Source organism: Spinacia oleracea, chromosome 2 (genome assembly GCF_020520425.1).
Source record: "Spinacia oleracea cultivar Varoflay chromosome 2, BTI_SOV_V1, whole genome shotgun sequence".
Taxonomy (NCBI): Eukaryota; Viridiplantae; Streptophyta; class Magnoliopsida; order Caryophyllales; family Amaranthaceae; genus Spinacia; species Spinacia oleracea.
Window position 1 is genome coordinate 99,166,824 of NC_079488.1, and position 18,908 is coordinate 99,185,731.

General features: G+C 36.1%; 1 protein-coding gene and 1 non-coding gene across 4 annotated transcripts in view; one reads left to right on the plus strand and one right to left on the minus strand.

The window, feature by feature from the left end:
• Positions 1-3,911: 3,911 nt before the first annotated feature.
• LOC110803654 (uncharacterized) overlaps positions 3,912-18,908 on the plus strand; it is a 36,852-nt gene continuing 21,855 nt past the window's right edge. For 2 of the 3 annotated variants that reach the window (XM_022009181.2, XM_022009182.2), the window contains exons 1-5: positions 3,912-4,218; positions 4,371-4,943; positions 5,093-5,603; positions 6,730-6,805; positions 14,595-14,728. In XM_022009181.2, coding sequence (XP_021864873.2) covers positions 4,409-4,943; positions 5,093-5,603; positions 6,730-6,805; positions 14,595-14,728 — 1,256 coding nt within the window. In that variant the 5' untranslated portion in view covers positions 3,912-4,218; positions 4,371-4,408. Of the gene's footprint in view, positions 4,219-4,370; positions 4,944-5,092; positions 5,604-6,729; positions 6,806-14,594; positions 14,729-18,908 lie in introns of those variants that run through there. The other variant, XM_022009183.2, reaches the window with a different exon arrangement.
• On the minus strand, positions 13,758-13,845 carry LOC130468394 (small nucleolar RNA snoR8a). Its single transcript, XR_008928783.1, has one exon. It is a non-coding gene; the product is annotated as a small nucleolar RNA snoR8a (small nucleolar RNA).

Genomic DNA, 18,908 nt, shown 5'->3' on the forward strand with positions numbered 1-18,908 from the left:
TAACCTCAGTGACCTGCGATATCGAGGAACGTTTGAATAAAAAATAGGACACGGTGATCAATCCGGTCCGAAATAAAGGCCATGGGCTACCACCATGAACCCCAACTCCTGTTTGTCCGTCACTTTAGACGTGCACAGTCTAAAGCTATTGCTACTCAGTTTCACTTTACATGATTTACAAATTGAAACCCTGTTATGACTCAACAATCACATAAGGCATACAATCCACATTTACTCACAACTGTTTTTATCTTGGAATTAAGTAAGTGATCACAAAGGTATCAAACAAGACTCATTCCAATTAAATCCAACCTTTCCTTTAATACTGATCAACCCCTCTATATGGGTATAAGGTTTCAACTTACTAAACAAGGTCCTCGGCCCTCATAAAATAATGAAAATCTAAAAGGGAACAACGATCAATCGATCTGAATCAATTATATAAAACAATCTAGTGTTCCCAATCAAACATGTTTACATCAATCGTCTACTAACATGTTATTATTCTCATAATGAAATATATATGTTCAACATGTCCATCCAACAATATTAAACATGAAATTCCAACATAATCAAGTCCATCAACAAATTTCAACTTGGTTTCAACAGATAACACACATTCCAAGCACACAGGTATGTACGTACCTTGTGTAAACAAACTAATAGGCCACTTTAACACTTTCAAAAGTCGCCTAGAGAGAATTCTCCGCCTAAAGCAACCAATAAAGATTCCCAATCAACTTCTAATAACTCACAACAATAACAAAGCATTCTAAATACATCCTAAACATATTTAGAACATTCCCTAACATTAAAACTTGAACATTTGATTTTCTTGCATCATAATTATTGAATTAGAGATTGGAATTCGTTGAAAACTCTTTGCAAACATCGTACTTAAATTTTCAGCAACATAAATTCGTTTAACAACTTTTCAAATACAAAATTATCATGCTTAGAGTATAAAAATAATGGTTTAAATCATTCCTAATCATTCTACCACGATTCAACACCATTAAAAACTTAGAATTTCCGCTTTAACAAATTCCAATTCTCGTTTCACTCAAATTATGAAATCTGAAAATTAATAGTTTAGTCATACAATGTTAAAATCTGAAATAAATACATAAATCGTAAAAATCATAATTTTAATTCAATTCAGCAATATTTAAATTAATACATATGATAAAAGAATTAGCTTTGGGACTTTAGGAGTAAACCGACAAGGGAGGACGACGGTGGCAGGTGGTGAGGCGCGGCCGAAGGTGACAACACTCCTCGACGGCAGCGAGAGGGAAGGTGGCGCGGCTCGGTGGTGCTGCGCGAAAACAGAACGGGAGAGAAGGGAAGCAATCACGATACAACCGATAGGAGAGGACGAAAGAGAGAAAGAACCACGAGGAGGGGAGAGAGTGTTACCGGCGAAGGAGACCGGTGTCGGGTGGTGGCTTGGTCGCCGGCAGGAAACAATGGTGGCAGCTGTGAGAACCGAAACGGGTGAGGAGGAGAATGACAAGAAATTCGAAAGAACAAAGAACAAAGAACAAACAGAGGGGAGAGGGTGTTACCGTCGGCGGCGGTGAGATCAAGACGGTGCGGCAAGGGGACGCAGCAACCGCGTGCAGGTGGTGGTGGTGCGTTGTTGGTGGTGGCTGAGAAAAGAGAGGAGCAGTGCTTAGGTTTCCTGGTTCACGTGAGTTTTGCAAGGGGAGGGTTTTGGTTTTGAGTTTTTACGTGAAATAGAAGAAGGGAAAGATTGGGTTTTGGTTTTGTTGTTTGGGCTTTGCCAAGTGGGCCTAGAATTAGGATTTAGTTTTAGGATTTCAATCCAAAACCAATTAGGATCGTTTTCTAAATTCAATCGGTTTTCGTAATTCGATTTCTTTTCAATGCAAAATTCTAAAATTACTTTTGATTTCATAAATTCTTAAAATATTTAAAATGCATTTGAATAAATAAATATACATTAAAACTAAAATTCACCAATGTAATTTAAATATAATTAATTATACGTAAAACTATATTAATAAACTTTATAAATAAACGGGGGATTACAGTATCACCAGTAGATACTTGGAAGTCTTGAAGACCCTGAAAGCTATTGGCTAAAGGGATGACAGGCAACCCAGTGTCAGGCCTTAGCCGAGGAGTAGCAACAGGTCTAGTAAGAGGTGGAGAGGTGTGATGGTAAGGTTTAGCTTGGTTTCTTTTTAAGTTACCTCTGGGCTTAGCTCTCCTTCTTGGCACAACAGCCAGCCAATCAGAAGGGGAAGCTTGCCCCCCACTATCCCCAGACACCCCCATAGACAGCTTTGCCTCATCCAGCTGAGCCACCACTAACTCAAGACAAGGAGGGGGTCTCTTGGGACCAGTATTCAAGAAGTGCTTTGGGTCACCACATAGAGGATAGACTTCCCAAACACCTTCATAGGAAAGAAAGTACTCCTGAATGTCATAGCCAAAGTTCAAAGTAATAGATCTAGGGACAGGCTTGGTGATGTCAAGGTTAAGACAAACTCTGGCAAACTGACCCTTCTCAGCATTTTCTGAAGTGAACTTATCAAGCTTAATTGGCTGACCCACACAACTAGCAATTTGGGTTAGGTAGTGCCAGGTCCAATACTCAGTGGGGAGAAAAGGTATTTTAACCCATTGATCAACATGAGTAATGGAGTTGAACTGAGCTTTAAATGAGGCTCTCCAGGGAATCAACACAAAATTCAGCCCTTGCACAAACCAAGGCCTATTATCCCACACCTCCTCCTTATCCAGGGTATTAGAAAATTTGATTAAAAACCACCCATTCCCAATGAATCTAAAGGACACCTCCCCCCTCAGGAAACTCCAGTCTCTCTTCATTCTAGCTATAACAGCTGCCTGGGGGACAAATTCACCCCACACTTTACCAAAAAGACAAGTGGCTTCCATAAGCTTAATTTGATCATGCTCGAGTTTTGGGGCATCTAAGGTGATGGTGGCAATATTCGAACCAGGAACCTGTGGTGGAGGATTGTGTGAACTGTCCTTAGGTGAGGTATTGGGATCAATATCAGAACTGCTACCTCCCAGGAGAAAGGAGCTATGGGAGGTGTGACTGAAGAAGCTGGTAGGACCTGTATCACTAGGTAAGCTGGTATATTTAGGTTCATTGGAAATTGCAGGAGGGTTCTTCTTGAGAAGTGAGGCATAGCTAGACTCTGTAGGATTGGTTGACATTAAAACACAAAGACTTAGCAGATTAAGGAGAAGAAGCACTAGGAAACAGGACTTATACTTGAAACACAAGCAAGGAAAGAGGGTTGTGAGAGAATTAGGAAAACTGGTGTAAGAAAAGAAGTACCCACATACAAAAACAACCCAGTATTTATAGATGTGTCTAGGAGTATTAAGGAGCTCAAAAGTCACCCAGGCAAGGCAATTGACACAATTCATATACAAGGAAGGATCTAGAAAAACATAATTAAATTGTATCCAAAAAGTAATCATCACCCAAATTAAAACGAAACACAAACAAACAACCTGTAAGCATTGAAACAAAGCAAAAACCAGTAATAAATGACAGAAAAGAATCGAAAAGGCAAGGAAAAGCTTAGAGAAAAACTTCCCTGAGTAGATTTTCGAAAATAGGCGAAATCTTTCCATCTCTGCATTTGGATAATCGCTGCTATAGGTCCAAATAGGACGGTGGGTTTGTATTAGTGGAGTGAAAACTTTAATTACCCCCCTTAAACCATCATTACTGTTGCAGAACCCAAGATCTGGTGACTCAGCAAAGATCTCCACCCTTAAATCAGCGGTGCCTTGCTGATGAAGCCAAGATGAAGATCGGAATTAATTCGTCCCATATTTGTAGTATACTTCGTATAAATTTAATGCGGTAAAACAGTAAAACTAACAGAGTAATAGTTGTGGGCAAATTCTTTTGTATTTGTTTTTGACAGGCAGGTGATGTCAATTGTTTTTAGATGCAGATTCGAAAGAGATATTGAAACGGAAACAAGGGTTTTGCTCGAGCTTTAAAATCGAGGTCTGAATTTATCGGTTCCTCCGGTTGTAGAAAGCTCAGGGAAATTGAAGACGGCAAACCCTAAAACTGCTGAGAAAATTGTACATTGTATTGAAGTTGAGTCGTTGATTGAAGGTTTAGGGCATTCTAATTCTTAAAATTCCCCTGAATTGCTAAGAAATTTCCGTATTACAATGAAAAATTCGGATTAGGTATTCTCTAAATTCCAGCGTTTTCGAATTCCGCTAATTTCTATACCCTACTATTGTGTGTCTGCATTGATATGAACTTTGAAGTGAACCATGCATTTTTTTATTGTTTGCCTTTTAATTTTAATTTTGGGATTTCTTGCTATGAATCCTAGATTGGGCGCGTAATAACTGTGATTTCAGAGGTGAGAGAATGGTGAATGATGCAGTTTCTGCGCGAAAATCTAAGGAAAACGATGATGGTAGTTCGAAGAAGTTAAGTAGTGGGAAAAATGATGCATCAGCCTCAGGTCCAGATGCTTCTGGTTTGAGGAGGTCAATTAGAGCCCAGAGTAATTCGAGCCCGGTCAGTCTTAGGAAGTCGCAGAGACTAGAAAAGCAGACGCCACATACCCCTCCTTCTTCTAAGAAGAAAATTAGGCAGCCGAGCCCATTGCGAAGGTCAGTGAGGGAGAGTAAGTCTCAATCTTCGAGCTCCAAGGGGATGGCGGAAAAGGGATCACCATCTTCTAAAGGTTTGAAGCAGCAGAATAAGGGGTCAAATACCTCGGATTCCTCGAAAGATAAGATAAGGAAGCCAGACAAGACTTTGAAGGAGATTGCACAGGAATTTAAAGACAAAGGTAAGCAGAATTGCAGTTCTGAAGTTGGTAAAAAGAAGAGGAAGATTTTAAATGCTAAGCGTTATAGGGAGATGTTTAAGCCTCTGAAGAAGAGTAAAACATCAGGTGAACTTCTCAACACTCTTGTTTTCTCCATCCAAAATGTGGAGCTTTTATTGTAGCTACATTTTAGAGTTCTGTTGTTTTGTTGATGAGCTTGTCATTCTTCTTTGTTACTAAATGCTCTTGCATGACCCTTTTGTAAACACCTGCAGAATCAAATTCTGATGTAAAGAGCAGACTGGAAAATTATGTTGACAGTGGAGATAGCGATTCTGAGAAAGTTGACGAAGAGGAACACGAGCATAGTGATGAGGAGGAATTGAAGGGAAATTGTACGAAGGACACAGAGGGTGATGTCGGGGATTCCAATTCTTGTGAAATTGGAGATGGAGAGGATCCGTCAGTGTCTAGGGGTCATAATGCCCGTTTTCCATCTTCTCCTAAGAATGAGGCTGTGCAAATTTCTGACCAAACTGAAGAGGTTCCTGCGAATGGCTCTGTGATGGAAAGTCTTCCCAACCAGGAAATGCTGTCGGCTTCAAACAAGCTATCCGACAATGTTAATGATTCTGGATTTAGTCAGAAAGGGATAAGCTTAGGGGCTTCTGCTTTTGCAAGTGAAGATATGGGCAACTGCTCCCTGGATGTTACTATCTCATCATCATCTTTATGCCAAATGAGCATTTTTGCCGAGGAATGTGCCAAATGTTTAAGAAAACGAAGGTAAGAATTTGTGTAGTTGAATCAAACATATTTTCTGCAGCCATTATGTCTTGCATCCAGTTTACTGCTGTAATCATTACATTGTAAATGCCCAGGAAAATAACCTAATACTGGTTTGACTTTTTTTTTGAGTGGTGAATTGAACAAATCGAAATTCAAATAGTAAGAAATTGAAACTTTTGTCTTTCCACCACTTTAAATCTTCTTAATACATCCTCTCTTCACTGCAATTGGTGGAGGTTACTGACTTACTGGTAAAACCAATTCCCCTTATTTAGAACTTTAGATAGCTTCTCAATTCTAGGTGATAAGTTCCCTGAAATAATTCCCTCTTCCTTTTCTGTTTGTCAGTTCTGTTCATGCTTAGTGGTTTTGAATTCCATCAAACTTGCCGCTGTTCCTTTTTTTTCTACTCTCTTTCTTCCACATCCTGTCTTCTTCTTCACTAAATACTATTGTGAAATTTAAACATAAAAACCTCCAACTTTTCTTTCCCCACTCCAAGCATATGATTCTGCTACGCTTGATGTGTTTCAGTGTCCTTTTAAAATAAACTATTGCTTAGAGAGATGTGATCACTGGTACACGATTCACAATTTGATTTGTGGTATACTGGTATTGGAACAAAGATGCGGAATGCTACTCTTCACAAATTGTGTACGCTAGGTATGTGTGTTTGTCATGGCCACGACCCACAAAGTAAATGTCCCTCCGTTTTTCCTATGTGCGACATGCCGTGCGACATGCCATGCGACAAGCCTGTGCAGACTAAGGGGGACTCATATCACTTAGGCGACTGAAAATTCTATGCATTAATAGTTGTCTAGCACCTATAGGACCAAAATAGAACCCTTGGCCTCTTGGTGCATAATTTCAGCTCCTTCAAGTTGAAGTTGCTGAAAGCACAGGAATTTTTGACTTTGTGGTTAGAAATTTTCAAAACATGCTTTATACTCATATTAGAACAGAATTTTCTTCTTCCATGTTAATATCCCATACTTCTGTCATTCCGTGGATCTGTCAACTTCTAGCCTGTTTCAGTTTTTATATTTCAGCTTTGCAAGTTAGACTATGGTTCTCTACTTCTTGTAATCTTGCAATAATTATAATTATCCTTTTAATGTAGGGTGGATCATGATTCTCCAGAGCAGCTGCTTTGCTGTTGTCTTTCAAACATTGTAAATGATATGGATGATTATAAGGTTGATTCTTATCATTTCATGTTAGTTTTCTTATTGCTGTTAACTTTATTTATTTCATTTTCTCAAATCTCAAACTGTGTGGTTCTTTTGCTAGAAGTAGGGTTACTCACATAAAACCAATAATTAGGGCTTGCTAACTGAAATCATTAAGGTTGATTCTTATCATTTCATGTTAGTTTTCTTATTGCTGTTAACTTTATTTGTTTCATTTTTTCATCTGCGTGGTTCTTTTGCTAGAAGTACGGTTACTTACATAAAACCAATAATTAAGGCTTGCTAACTGAAATCATTTTGAATGATTATTTAAAATGTTTTATGCCCTTGAAATCACGTGTAAAAGATTCATCTTTTTCCCTGTTACACCTTTTGTACATGATTTTACACTTCAAAGTCAGACTTGTATGGTGTGAAATGTGAAGTGTGAACCTGTGTTTGTTCTGATTATGGGATTTGGGTTCGTTTATCCTCCTGCAGTGTGGAAGTTTAGACTTATTACACGACTAACTACTACTAAATCGTGCAGGAAAACTGTATATTTTTTTCTTTCTGGTCAACTACTACTAAATTGTGAAGGGAAACTGTATATTTTTTAATTTCTTGGTCAACTCGTACGAGGCTGAAGTGTAGTAAGTTGGTCATAACTTTTTCAATTACCTTTCCCTCACTTAGGAATTTAGGATATGCAAATGTGCACTTGACATCCCGAGGGACTGGATGCCAAGTATTAGTGCAGCATATGCATTTTTAATCCTGGTATAGATCGATAATTGATGTGAACCCTGATTCAAGTCGATGCGCCCAGTTTATGATTTAAGTATTTTCTTGTCGGCAAACTAATGGTGGCAAACTGGCAGTTATAACCATGTTTAATATTTTTGTTTGCTTTCCTCATTTTTTTGTTGGTCATAAGTGTTATTCTTCAGTATTGTTGTTGTCTCACTTTGTTGTGTGATGAACTTATCAAGAAGGTAAAAAATTCAAGGAAAGTTACTATGGCTTGTGATTGTTCTAGTTAACTGGTATGAGCTTAATGAACTACATGGTTAGCCTCTTTATTTGAGAGGTGTACTTGTATAAGTGCTTGTTCGGTTCATGTGGGTTTAACATCCCGTAGGAAGTTCCATTCCATAGTAATTTAATTCCTATGTTACTCAGACTCCTGCTATTTTGTGAAAAACTTCCACGATTTTGGTCCAAAATGAAGTGTCTAGTGTCCATATCCGAGTGTCGAGAATCCGACACGGGTACTTGAGGTAAAATGAGGAGTGGAGGTAACATAGTTTAATTCCCTTTTTAACTTCCTAGGAAATAGATTGATGATGTTTAGTTGACACTTGGGCATTGTAATTCATGGGAATTAACATGGGAATCATGACTTACCAAGGAGAAGGTAGGTAAGCCACATGTCCCATGGGAATTTCAACTTCCCAAGGAAGTTCCAATTCCCCATTACATCCGATTCATGTTAACCAAACAACTTGGCATATGTGCACTTCCTAGGTACTCACACTCCCCCCTCGATTGTGGATGTCTGGATGTCAACTAGTGTAGTTGGTAAAGTTTTGAGGGGGTGGTACCCAAGACCTAAGATCGAATTCCGTCTACACCATTTGTCGTCTTGCCCTTTGTGGCTCTCTACGCCAAAAAAAAAAACAGTCCCCCTCGATTTACTTGCAACCAAACAACCCCAAGCATAGCCGTCAATCCTGTAAGGGACATCACTTATTGTCAAGTGGTCTTTTGTGTAAAGCAAGAACTACTCTTATGATATTAGAGTTGGGATGATAGTTCTTTGGAGAAAGTCTTGACGAAATTGTTTTGTGCTGCCCAATCTTTTTGTTCTCTGAAGGTTGTAAGCTAGTTGCTATCATTATGAGGTGTGCTCAGACTCCTCATGTAACGGGTAATGATACTAATGTCCGTGTCTGCATATACCAAAGGAATGTGTTATGAAGTAGAATTACTGGAGGAGAAATTTAATGGAAAAAGAAAAAGATTTAGATTGATAATCTGGAATTACAGAAAAATAAAGGATAGGTTATCAGGTTTTCGAGTAGCCTGCTTCACTCCCAAGAGCTAAACAAAACTAAGATTATGGATGCCCTCTTCTTTCCTTACTGTCCCTTACTTATAGCATTTCTAATTTTCTACCTTTTAACTAACCTACTATCTCCCTCACCAAATAACAAAATCATATTGCACTACCTGGAATGCCCCTACCTTTAGTCCAGTTCATAATATATTTATACTAATACATGGGAGTTAGGACTTAGGACACCAAATAGCTAATTATCACATCTCAAGCTTATGAATTTTATATCTTTCTATAGAATCAAGAAACAATAATTGTCGTTTTAGCCCAGTGCTATTCTAACCTACCAAAGTCTCATAATAGAACTATAAACCATCATAGTGTTGTTTGGGATAAGCTGGGTTCCACCTTGTTTGGTAAAAGACGTGCTTGTCGCCTGAAAAGTAGGATAAAAGGCCGGGTTCCTGTGGAAAATGCTCTGATTGGTGATTAGGTGGTGCTCTAGGAAAGAAGGAAACTAACATATTTTTGAGGGTATGGTTTTCCTTTGTCAAGGTTTCAACTCCCAATTTGTGAGGCTTTTGTTTAGCTGTTGTCAAGTTTTAGCTTGTGAGCGCCACTTGGCTTTTTTCTTGATTTGTAGATAAATACTTGACGATAGCTTGAAGGAATGGGCTTTTTTTCGCTTCACCCTTCTTCTGTATATGGATGTCACCCCTTTGCTGCCTTTCTAACATAATCCTTATAAGTGGCAAAGCTTTATCCTCTGAAACCCAGTTGTATCTTTCCTTTCATGTACACCCCCAAATTTTACCATCAATTTATCCTTCAACTTTCTCGTCCTCATCTACACCTATTATTCAACTCACCAGTAAGTCTCATTAGACTGCAAACTAAATTGTAGTTACTTGAAACTTGGACAAACAAAATTTAACTGCAACAGGTAATTTCTTGTTCATATTGATAGATTACTTTGTTTCATAAAATAAATAGTCTTACTAGAGTTGCATTAGTTATTCATCGCAGAGTATCTGTAGAATAGTACTCAGTCACAAGTGCGCATGGCACAGCTTTACCACTCTTTGTTTGTAATGTAGATTATTTATCACTGATTCACCATCTTTTTTAGTTTAATTAGAAGGGTAAATCAAAGCGTTGCCATTGTCCTTGCAGTTGTTTGTGCAATGCTGCAATATTTGCTTGAACCTTAACTTTGTTTAAAGAGTAAACTTATGTAAGTTTATGTCTATGGTGACAATTGACTAATTAACTATGTATCGACTCGGTTTTTAACTTGTAAAGACTAAATATATAGACAAGACAACACTCATATATAGCATTGTACTTGAAAACTAATTGATACAGAAGCAAGGAGCACCCTGTACACTACCTAAATGGATTAGTTATCATTTGATCTGTGCAATTACATAATTATTGTTCTGCTTTCTACTTTTAGATTCTGTCACTGTAAATCTCTTTTCTGCTCCAAGAATTTTTTAATTGTTTTTGTTCATACATTGGTTTTTTTATCAGTCACATGATTGTGGGATCTTAATAAAATTGTTATCAGTTAAATGGACATTATAATCTGTATCTTTGGCTAAATTGAAAACACACATTTAGATCATAGCTTAGTTTAAAAAGGCGCAAGGCGCTCTAAGGCGCACAAGGGTCATGGAGCCTAGGCGCAAGGCTCAGGCACGCGCCTTTTCGATACGAGGCGCACATAATTTCCTAATAAACCTTAAAATTCGATATAGAACAAAATTAACACAATTTGTACTCAAAATAACATAATACTAATCGAGGGCCATATTTTCTTGCCGGTTCATAAGCATCGCGTGATCACGTCGATTGAGTGCCAGGATTAGAACCTTCCATGGTAATTACAAGCTGAAATATGAAAATTAAATCATATTATGCTACTGCCAGTACCCAAAAAGCTTAGGTTGTAGAGACATGACAGTTAATAGGTCACATGGGGTGTGTTTATGTCATTAAAAAAGAAAAAAAAGATCCATGTCAGCCTGTAGCTCCTGAAGGCGCGCGCCTAGGCGCGCTTTTTTAAACTAAGGATCATAGTGGTGAGATTGTATTTTCTTTTGTGTGTTGTCATTTCACTCACTTGACTTGTATCATCTGTTTGTTATATTTTATCCAGCTTGTGGAATTTCTTTCACCAGTTTATTTCGGTATTTGAGGAGGTCAAGATGCATTTCTTGAGGCTGTTTCCGAAAACACCAAATGGAAAGATTAAAGTAATAAAATGACAACGAATAGTCGAATACTAATCATGAAGTGATCACAGTAATGCAAATTCTAATAGTAATTATCTACTACATACTAATAATGAAGTGCCAATTGTATCATAATACAAAGAATAATGATAAGAATAGTGATATGAATAACAACTTATTAGAGGAACTGGACTGATGACGTTGTAACGAAGGCAGGGAAGGATGCTTTAAGTTGTTTGGACAAACTGGATCTGTTAGCCTATTCCAATTGTGCTCTTGTTGTAAATTTAGAATGATGAATTGAAATGGGAGCTTAAAACATTAACTTGCTGTATAAATCTTTGAGGATCATGTTCTAGACAAGCTTTCTTTAAGCCAACGTCCCAGCTATGCTCTTCATTAAGTGCCTTGCTTTTTTTTTTTGTTTATAATTTTATTTTATAAATTTACCGAGGGCATTCTGGTCCTATGGGTTTCCCTTCTTTTTCTTCTCTCAGAGAATTTTTGATCTTTTTCACACCAGAAGAAGGGAGAGCCAAAGATTCATTTGTTCTTTTGGCTGTGGTATGTAATGGACTAAATCAAAATGGCTCTTAAAACCTCTTCGCTTCCTTTCCATGAAGTAGGAGATGTTCGTCCCGTTTTCATCCCGTTGTCGCTTTTGGGTCAATTGGAAACAACCTCTCTGCAATTGTAGGGGTAAGGTTGCGTACACCCGGCCCCCCCTTACCCCGCTTCTTGCGGGAGCCTCTTTGAGGCAATGGGGTAATGGTAATGATAATGAAGAAGGGAGAGAAATAATTTTGTCATATAGATGCTGACCTTGTTTAATTCCAAGGTTCAACTTTGCTAACTTTAATTTTGTTGCTTTCATGAATGGTTTTGTGAAAGCCTTCCAAAAGTTTTAAGATAAATGTTGTAAAATTTTGTTTATACTTAAACAAGTTATGGTCTGTGTATGCTAAGTTTGACCTGAACAAGTCAAATGAAGCTATCTAAGGTGTAAAGGTTATAGTAATAGCTAAACATGAAAGAGAACAGAGAGCTACTTCTTGACTTCTTGTAGTGGAACGCGGACGGGTAACACGGGGTGGGGGAGCTACTTATTTTAAGTGGTGAGATTTAGTAATTTTGGTCAAATTGAGTGCTTTCAAGAGTTTAGTGACCAACTTCTTCCCCCCCTCCATCAACTACCTTGAAGTTAGTTTTATGCCTCCTTTTGAACCACAAGTATAGCTTGCCCTTGTCAAGACTTCGTGTTCCTTTTATGGGGATTTTATTGCTGGAGTTAAGTATTAGCATCCAAGCGATAAACTTCTTGACTTCTTGTAGTGGAACGTGGACGGGTAACACGGGGTGGGGGAGCTACTTATTTTAAGTGGTGAGATTTAGTAATTTTGGTCAAATTGAGTGCTTTCAAGAGTTTAGTGACCAACTTCTTCCCCCCCCCCTCCATCAACTACCTTGAAGTTAGTTTTATGCCTCCTTTTGAACCACAAGTATAGCTTGCCCTTGTCAAGACTTCGTGTTCCTTTTATGGGGATTTTATTGCTGGAGTTAAGTATTAGCATCCAAGCGATAAACTTGACATTTCTTGAGTCTGTAGATTTATTGCTTCATGATAGCTCTAAGGCATGATCTTTTTTAGTTTATTTTTCCCTGTAGTCCTGCTGTACATGGACGATTCCCCTTCGTGTTATTTTTCTTCCTTGATTACTCAATCAAACGAAAAAAGATAGAAAACCTAATAAAATTCTTCATGAATGTATAATCTATGTTGCATTTAAGGGTCATAATGGTTTGAAGGTACGCGATCAGGTTTTGGACGGGCTCTTGTTGGCTTCCTTGCATTGTAGTTATTTTTGTTAAGTGAATCTGATTATAATTTTCACCATGTACCCATGAGGTTTCAAGATTTCACTCTTTCCCCAAGGTTAAACATAATATAGAATTCCTTTAAACCTAATGGATAAAAATGCTTTTAAACTTAACAAAAGACAGAGTAATTGGGTAAGAGGGAATAGGGAAGAGATAAAGAATAATGGATTTGGAGATTTCACTAGAAGGTTATGACGCATATTAGGTTCGGGTATTTTTTTTTTTGGAAAAATTGTTTTAAAAATAATCCAATCTCTGGGCCATTTTCCGATAATAATCCAACCTTTAGATTATTATTTAATCTAACCTTTGTCCCCCATTAACTTTTATTGCACCAACCAACCTACAACCGGCACAACAAGTGAACACCTTTATTTTATTTATTTTTCTATTTTTTTTATTTTAAAAACACCCTTTCTCCTCCCTTATTCCCAAACCCATACTCCAACACACCACCACAACCACTAGTCCACTACCCACCAGAAATCAACCATCTCTCTCTCCTTCACTCCTCCTGCCACTGTCTCTCCTTCACCACTAATAAACAATCACCAATCACTCAATCAGAATTAACCACCACTACCACATGTACCCTTCCCCTCCAATTTCTCCAACAAATACCCACATCTAGAGGAAGGAGGAAGTATAAAAAAAAACGTAATTATTTCATCTAATATTGCAACCAAACCCATTTTCATCAACTGATATACATCAATTAACACACAATTAGTTCATTAATGAAGAAAACTATGCTAAAGCGTATCCAAATTTGCAAATTATTACAAAGAGAATGAAATTGGAGCAAATCGCCCATATTCTATGTGTATAGATGAGTCTACCATGCCATGGCTATTGCAATTCAGAACGAGGAACATTATAATCATTGCTAAAAACCTCAAAATCTACAATAATAAATTGGAAAACATACATAAGATTGAATCAGATAGAATGAAACAGGGATTTTGGAGAGGAGAGAGAAAGAAGAATTACGCATATGAAGAATAACGGAGAAGAGACGGTGATCAAGGTTGTGATGCAGATGAAGTGGCGAGTGAATTAATCAGGATAAGAAAAAAAAGGAGGGGAGGGGGGTGTGGGTTGGGGTTCTGTCGCTGGAATCAAGAGGAAGGAAGTAAAAAAAAAGAACGAAAATAAGTAAAAAATAATAGTAATTATTATTTAAAAAAAATAACGAATGGTTGCATGCCACATGTACTAGTGACCTGTATCGGGTTGGTGACCGGTTGAGTGCAATAGAAATTAATCGGTTGCAAAGGTTGGATTATTAGATAATAATCTAAAAGTTGAATTATTAGATAATAATCCAAAAGTATTAACCGAAAATCGTCGAAAGGTTAGATTATTTAATGTAATTTTTCCATTTTTTTATAACTATTCTGTACCTTGGGTTACATGTTAAGTTAATGAAAATATTTTGGTAAATGGTGAAAATTCTATTTTTTGAATGAAGAATTTGCATTGTATAATTGCATTTATTTGTACTTTGTTTACCTTTATTTTTTTAGGTAGCTGATAGCCTGAATGCCTCATAATGAATATACTTTTCTTTTGTTGTGGTTTGGTTTTGATTGATCCATAAGTTTTTTTAATTGATCCCTAAGCATTTGTTACAATGAATTAGGATAGAGGGCAATGCGGGACCATTGTTACTGCAGAGTTCGCTGAAGAACTTGGTCGATATGTCAAACAAAGTGATTCTCTGCTTGATGTTCAGCAGAGTATGTGTGTCACTTGCAAACTTCCAGGAAAGCTCTTGTGGGTAACTTTGTCCTGCCTTTTCTTTCTTTCTTTCTTTCTTTCTTTCTTTCTTTCTTTCTTTCTTTCTTTCTTTCTTCTTTGTCTTTTCCAATTATGCAATACTTCTGATTGATCTTGTTGTGGGTTATTGTGGACGTCTGGAAGTTAACCTACCTTTTTATACTACTCTTTGATTAGTTTTGAGGCGAAGGCCAATTTTGTCTCCAACATCAATAATCGCCTTTTTCCCATTTGTTTGGGTACTGTATGTGACTAAGATCTTTATACTAAGTGTTTGGATAAGGTTGCTACTTTATATTAAGTACTTTAGCAGTCAACCAATTGATTTCTACTGTGAGGTTCATATTGTGAACATATTTTGTGAGGAAGTATTCTTCTTTCTTTAATTCAAGTGTCAAAGATTGTAGCTGGTGATCTACTGTGTTTTCTGCTCGCTGCTTTGGCCATTTTCTCTCAACTTCAAGAAACAAAATATTCGGTATATTTTTTTTATTATTTGAAATCAGTAACTTCATTTAACTAGTACGGAGTACAATAGTGAATTAATAAAAAACCGGTCTAATTAGTATAAGTCATTTTGAATTTCTAAATTCAGTTCAACAAAAATCTGGAGAAGAGAATAGGGCCCAAGCTTAATCCATTTCTTCTTTATTAATTGTCAAAGAAGAATAAACCCAACATCCTCCTGTAACATCTTGTCTTACTTCATCTGGTATCTAATTTTTTTTTCCCGTTTATTTTAATAATACAACTTTTCTCATACCTCCCCTCAAAAAAGAAAACTTATCTTATACCTCTGGATCTATTTTTGTTTGTGATAAACTAAATTTTAAAACTTATAAAGTGATGTAAAATTAACCAACAATACATTCTTAGAAAACTGTTACTCTAAATTTCAAATACTCTGTATTACATATTTGAACCACTTTTGCACATGTTAAGAATTTGGCCAAATAAGTTAATATTGTATTGAAGATTTTTTTGGCATTTACTACCTTAAAAATACACCACTTTTATGAAAGTTATTTTATAATTTACTACCTTAAAGTATGTTTTGTTTTGAAATCGCTACCATTTTATGGTTTTCTCATTTTAAAATTATGATATTTTTTTGTTTCTTAATTGTTTAAGTGATTCAAAGCCCGTTTTCCTTCTTTAGGTGTAAGGATTCTATAGACACCGTGCTTTTGAAACTTTGTAAAAGATCAAACGAATTAAAAATTTATGAACTTTTAAATATCCGTGAAGTACCAACGAGTTGTTTAGAAATACTGTTCTCTATGAAATCCTAGAGAAAAAGGAAAACAATGAGCTTTAAATCACTTTAAACGATTAAGAAACGAAAGATGTCTTAATTTTACAATAGAAAACTGTAAAGTGGTAGTGATTCCATAACAAAACATAATTTAAGGTAGTAAATTACAAAAAACTTTCATAAGTTAGTTAATACAAAAGTGGTGTATTGTTAAGGTAGTAAATACCAAAATTTTCTTGTATTGATAATACAAATTGATAAATATGATACTGCGTTTGTTTCTTTTTTGGGACGCAACACTTCCATCATCACGCTTTCCAATTCATAACTTCACCCATTAATATCTTTCATTACAATAAGTAAAAATCATAAAAAATGCTAATTAGGAAATATTTATTGAGACGAATCTAACATGAAACCACATGATTATGTTTTTTCTTAACTATATATAACCAAAAATATAGAAAGTAGAGTGTGTAAACAGTGTAAAAATCAAAGTGTTCATTGATATTGTGAGATGACTTAGTTTATGCTTGTACTAGTAGTAAAGTTCATATTTTTTAACTTTGTTCATCCTAATGATGTTCCCAAAAAAATCTGGTGATATGACTAATATTTTGAAATAAAAGAGGTGGTGGACAAATGCCTTTTATTTTGAAATGGAAAATTTGTCACAAACTACCTAATAAAACTGGCGAAAAACTGCCTAATACAAAAATGTTTTAAAACTTACCTTCTGCCAGATTCCGTTGTTTGACTCAATTTCATGCATTGACTAACACATGCCAACTGCAAAGCGTGTGACTTTTAATGAGCCTTTTATTTCTCCCTTTCCTCTTCCCTTATCCCCCCATTTTTCAATCCCATCCTTCTTCTATTCCTCTTTTGTGAAGCTCAAAGGAAAAAAATCACACGACAACAAGCACGCATTTTTATCTTTTTTATTGTTTCCTAGTTCAATTAGGGCAAAGTTTAGCAAGGTAAGCAAAAACCCTCTACCCCTTTTGTCACAATTTGTGAAAGTTTTTAAAATCTCGATATAGCAAGCTTTATCAAAATTTTTGACACATGTTAGTCAACAACGTGATATTGGGTCAAACAACGGAATACGGTAAAAAGTAGGTTTTCAAGACAAAATTTGCTTTATAAGATACAACATTTTTCCCATTAGGTGATTTCTCGCAAGAACCGAGTTTTATTTAGAAGTTACGACACCTTTTCCCTTTGAAATAGAGTGTAGAATGTCGGGGTATTTTTGAATGCACATGAAATTATAAGAACTTGTTGCAATTTATAAACCATCCATTACTTAGTCCTCACAATCACCCAAATCACCCTTACCCAACCATCACACTGCCACCACATCTAAACCGTCTTCCTATAAAAATGCCCACTAAAGAAGATTCTCTGAAGTATAAATGATAGTCTAAAAGATTTGCATGCCATGTATGATCCACCAATGTATAATACTATCTAATTGAGAAAACATCACCAAGTTAGGAATCAACTGTAAAAACCAAAAAATAAATAAATTAGCTAGCTCAAGAATACGATTGCATAAGGATACAGGAGAGAGGAGAGAAGTTTGGAAGACAAAGTTTGGAGGTGAGAGGAAAGATAAATCATTACTGTTTTTGGGATTATGTTATTTTTGTGTTAATAAATAAAAAAAGAAAATTTTGTGTTTTACCATCTGAAAAAAGTAAAAGTCTTAAACTTTAATTTAACCACTTGAAAAAAAAAAGTTCGTTTTACCACCTTTTAACAGTAAAGTAAACAGCACTGTTGATTTCCTTTTGTTGATTATCATGCGTCAAATTAAAAAAGAAGTTTTCTTCCCAACTTATGCTTAATGATTATTAAGCATGTTGTATAATATAAGTTTTAATTTGATTAATTTCAAAAATGCGCGGAGAGAAATTGGAGAGGAGTAAAAAAGGAAGGAGAAGAATTGAAGGAGAAGGAGTAGTGAAGAAAATCGCAGAAATTGGGTAAAAAGTTAAGGGAAAGCTTAATTTGTAGGCCCCATCGTTAATGTTGTTAAAAGATGGTAAATTTTTTATTTTTTTAGGTAGTAAAATAAAAGTTTGAGATTTTTAGGTGGTAAACACACATTCGGATGAAACAAAAATTTTCTATATAAAAATTACATTATAACGTCACATCCACTAAGGTTGTAATAGTAATTGCGTTCATGTTTTCTTGGTAGTTATAGACAACCTTTTGTTTCTTAGGTAGTAAGTGGCAACCCTATTAGTTAGGGAGTAAACGACAAAATTTCATACTTTGATAATTTTCTTGCCTTTATATGTGATGTTTATATCCAATTCTCTGATCGATTTACTGGTTATTAAAAACCATGAAATATTTTTGCATAAATGTCGTTTTGGTAAGTTGATCCGATCCTGGCTATGCATATGTATGAATTTTGTGGCTTGATTTCTCGTGTTCCATTTTAGTGTTCATTTCGTTCAATCTAGGAAACTATGAAAATTTTAAGAATTTAAACCCATACCGCAAAAGGTATGGGGTTTAGAAACTTGGGGGGAGGTGGGTTTGGTTCGTACCTTTACTGCAAGTGTCAAATAAAATGAAAAACAACTATCCAAACTACACCCAAGACATGGTATTAAGAATCAAGTTCCAAACCCATACCACCTTGATATCATTCCTAATTTTCCCCCCATACCATTATGCGAACCAAACGCCCACATAAAGCATCTAAGTTGTGCAACAATTTAATACTCATGTCCTTACATGACAAAAAATCTAAATTGTAGTACCAAAGTAGAGAAATTAAATATAAATTATACTCCCTACGTATGTATTTAAAAGAGACACTTTCCTTATTCAGTTGTATTTAATTAAAAGATACACTTTCTATTTTTGGCATGTCATGGTCCCACTTCCAATTATATTAAT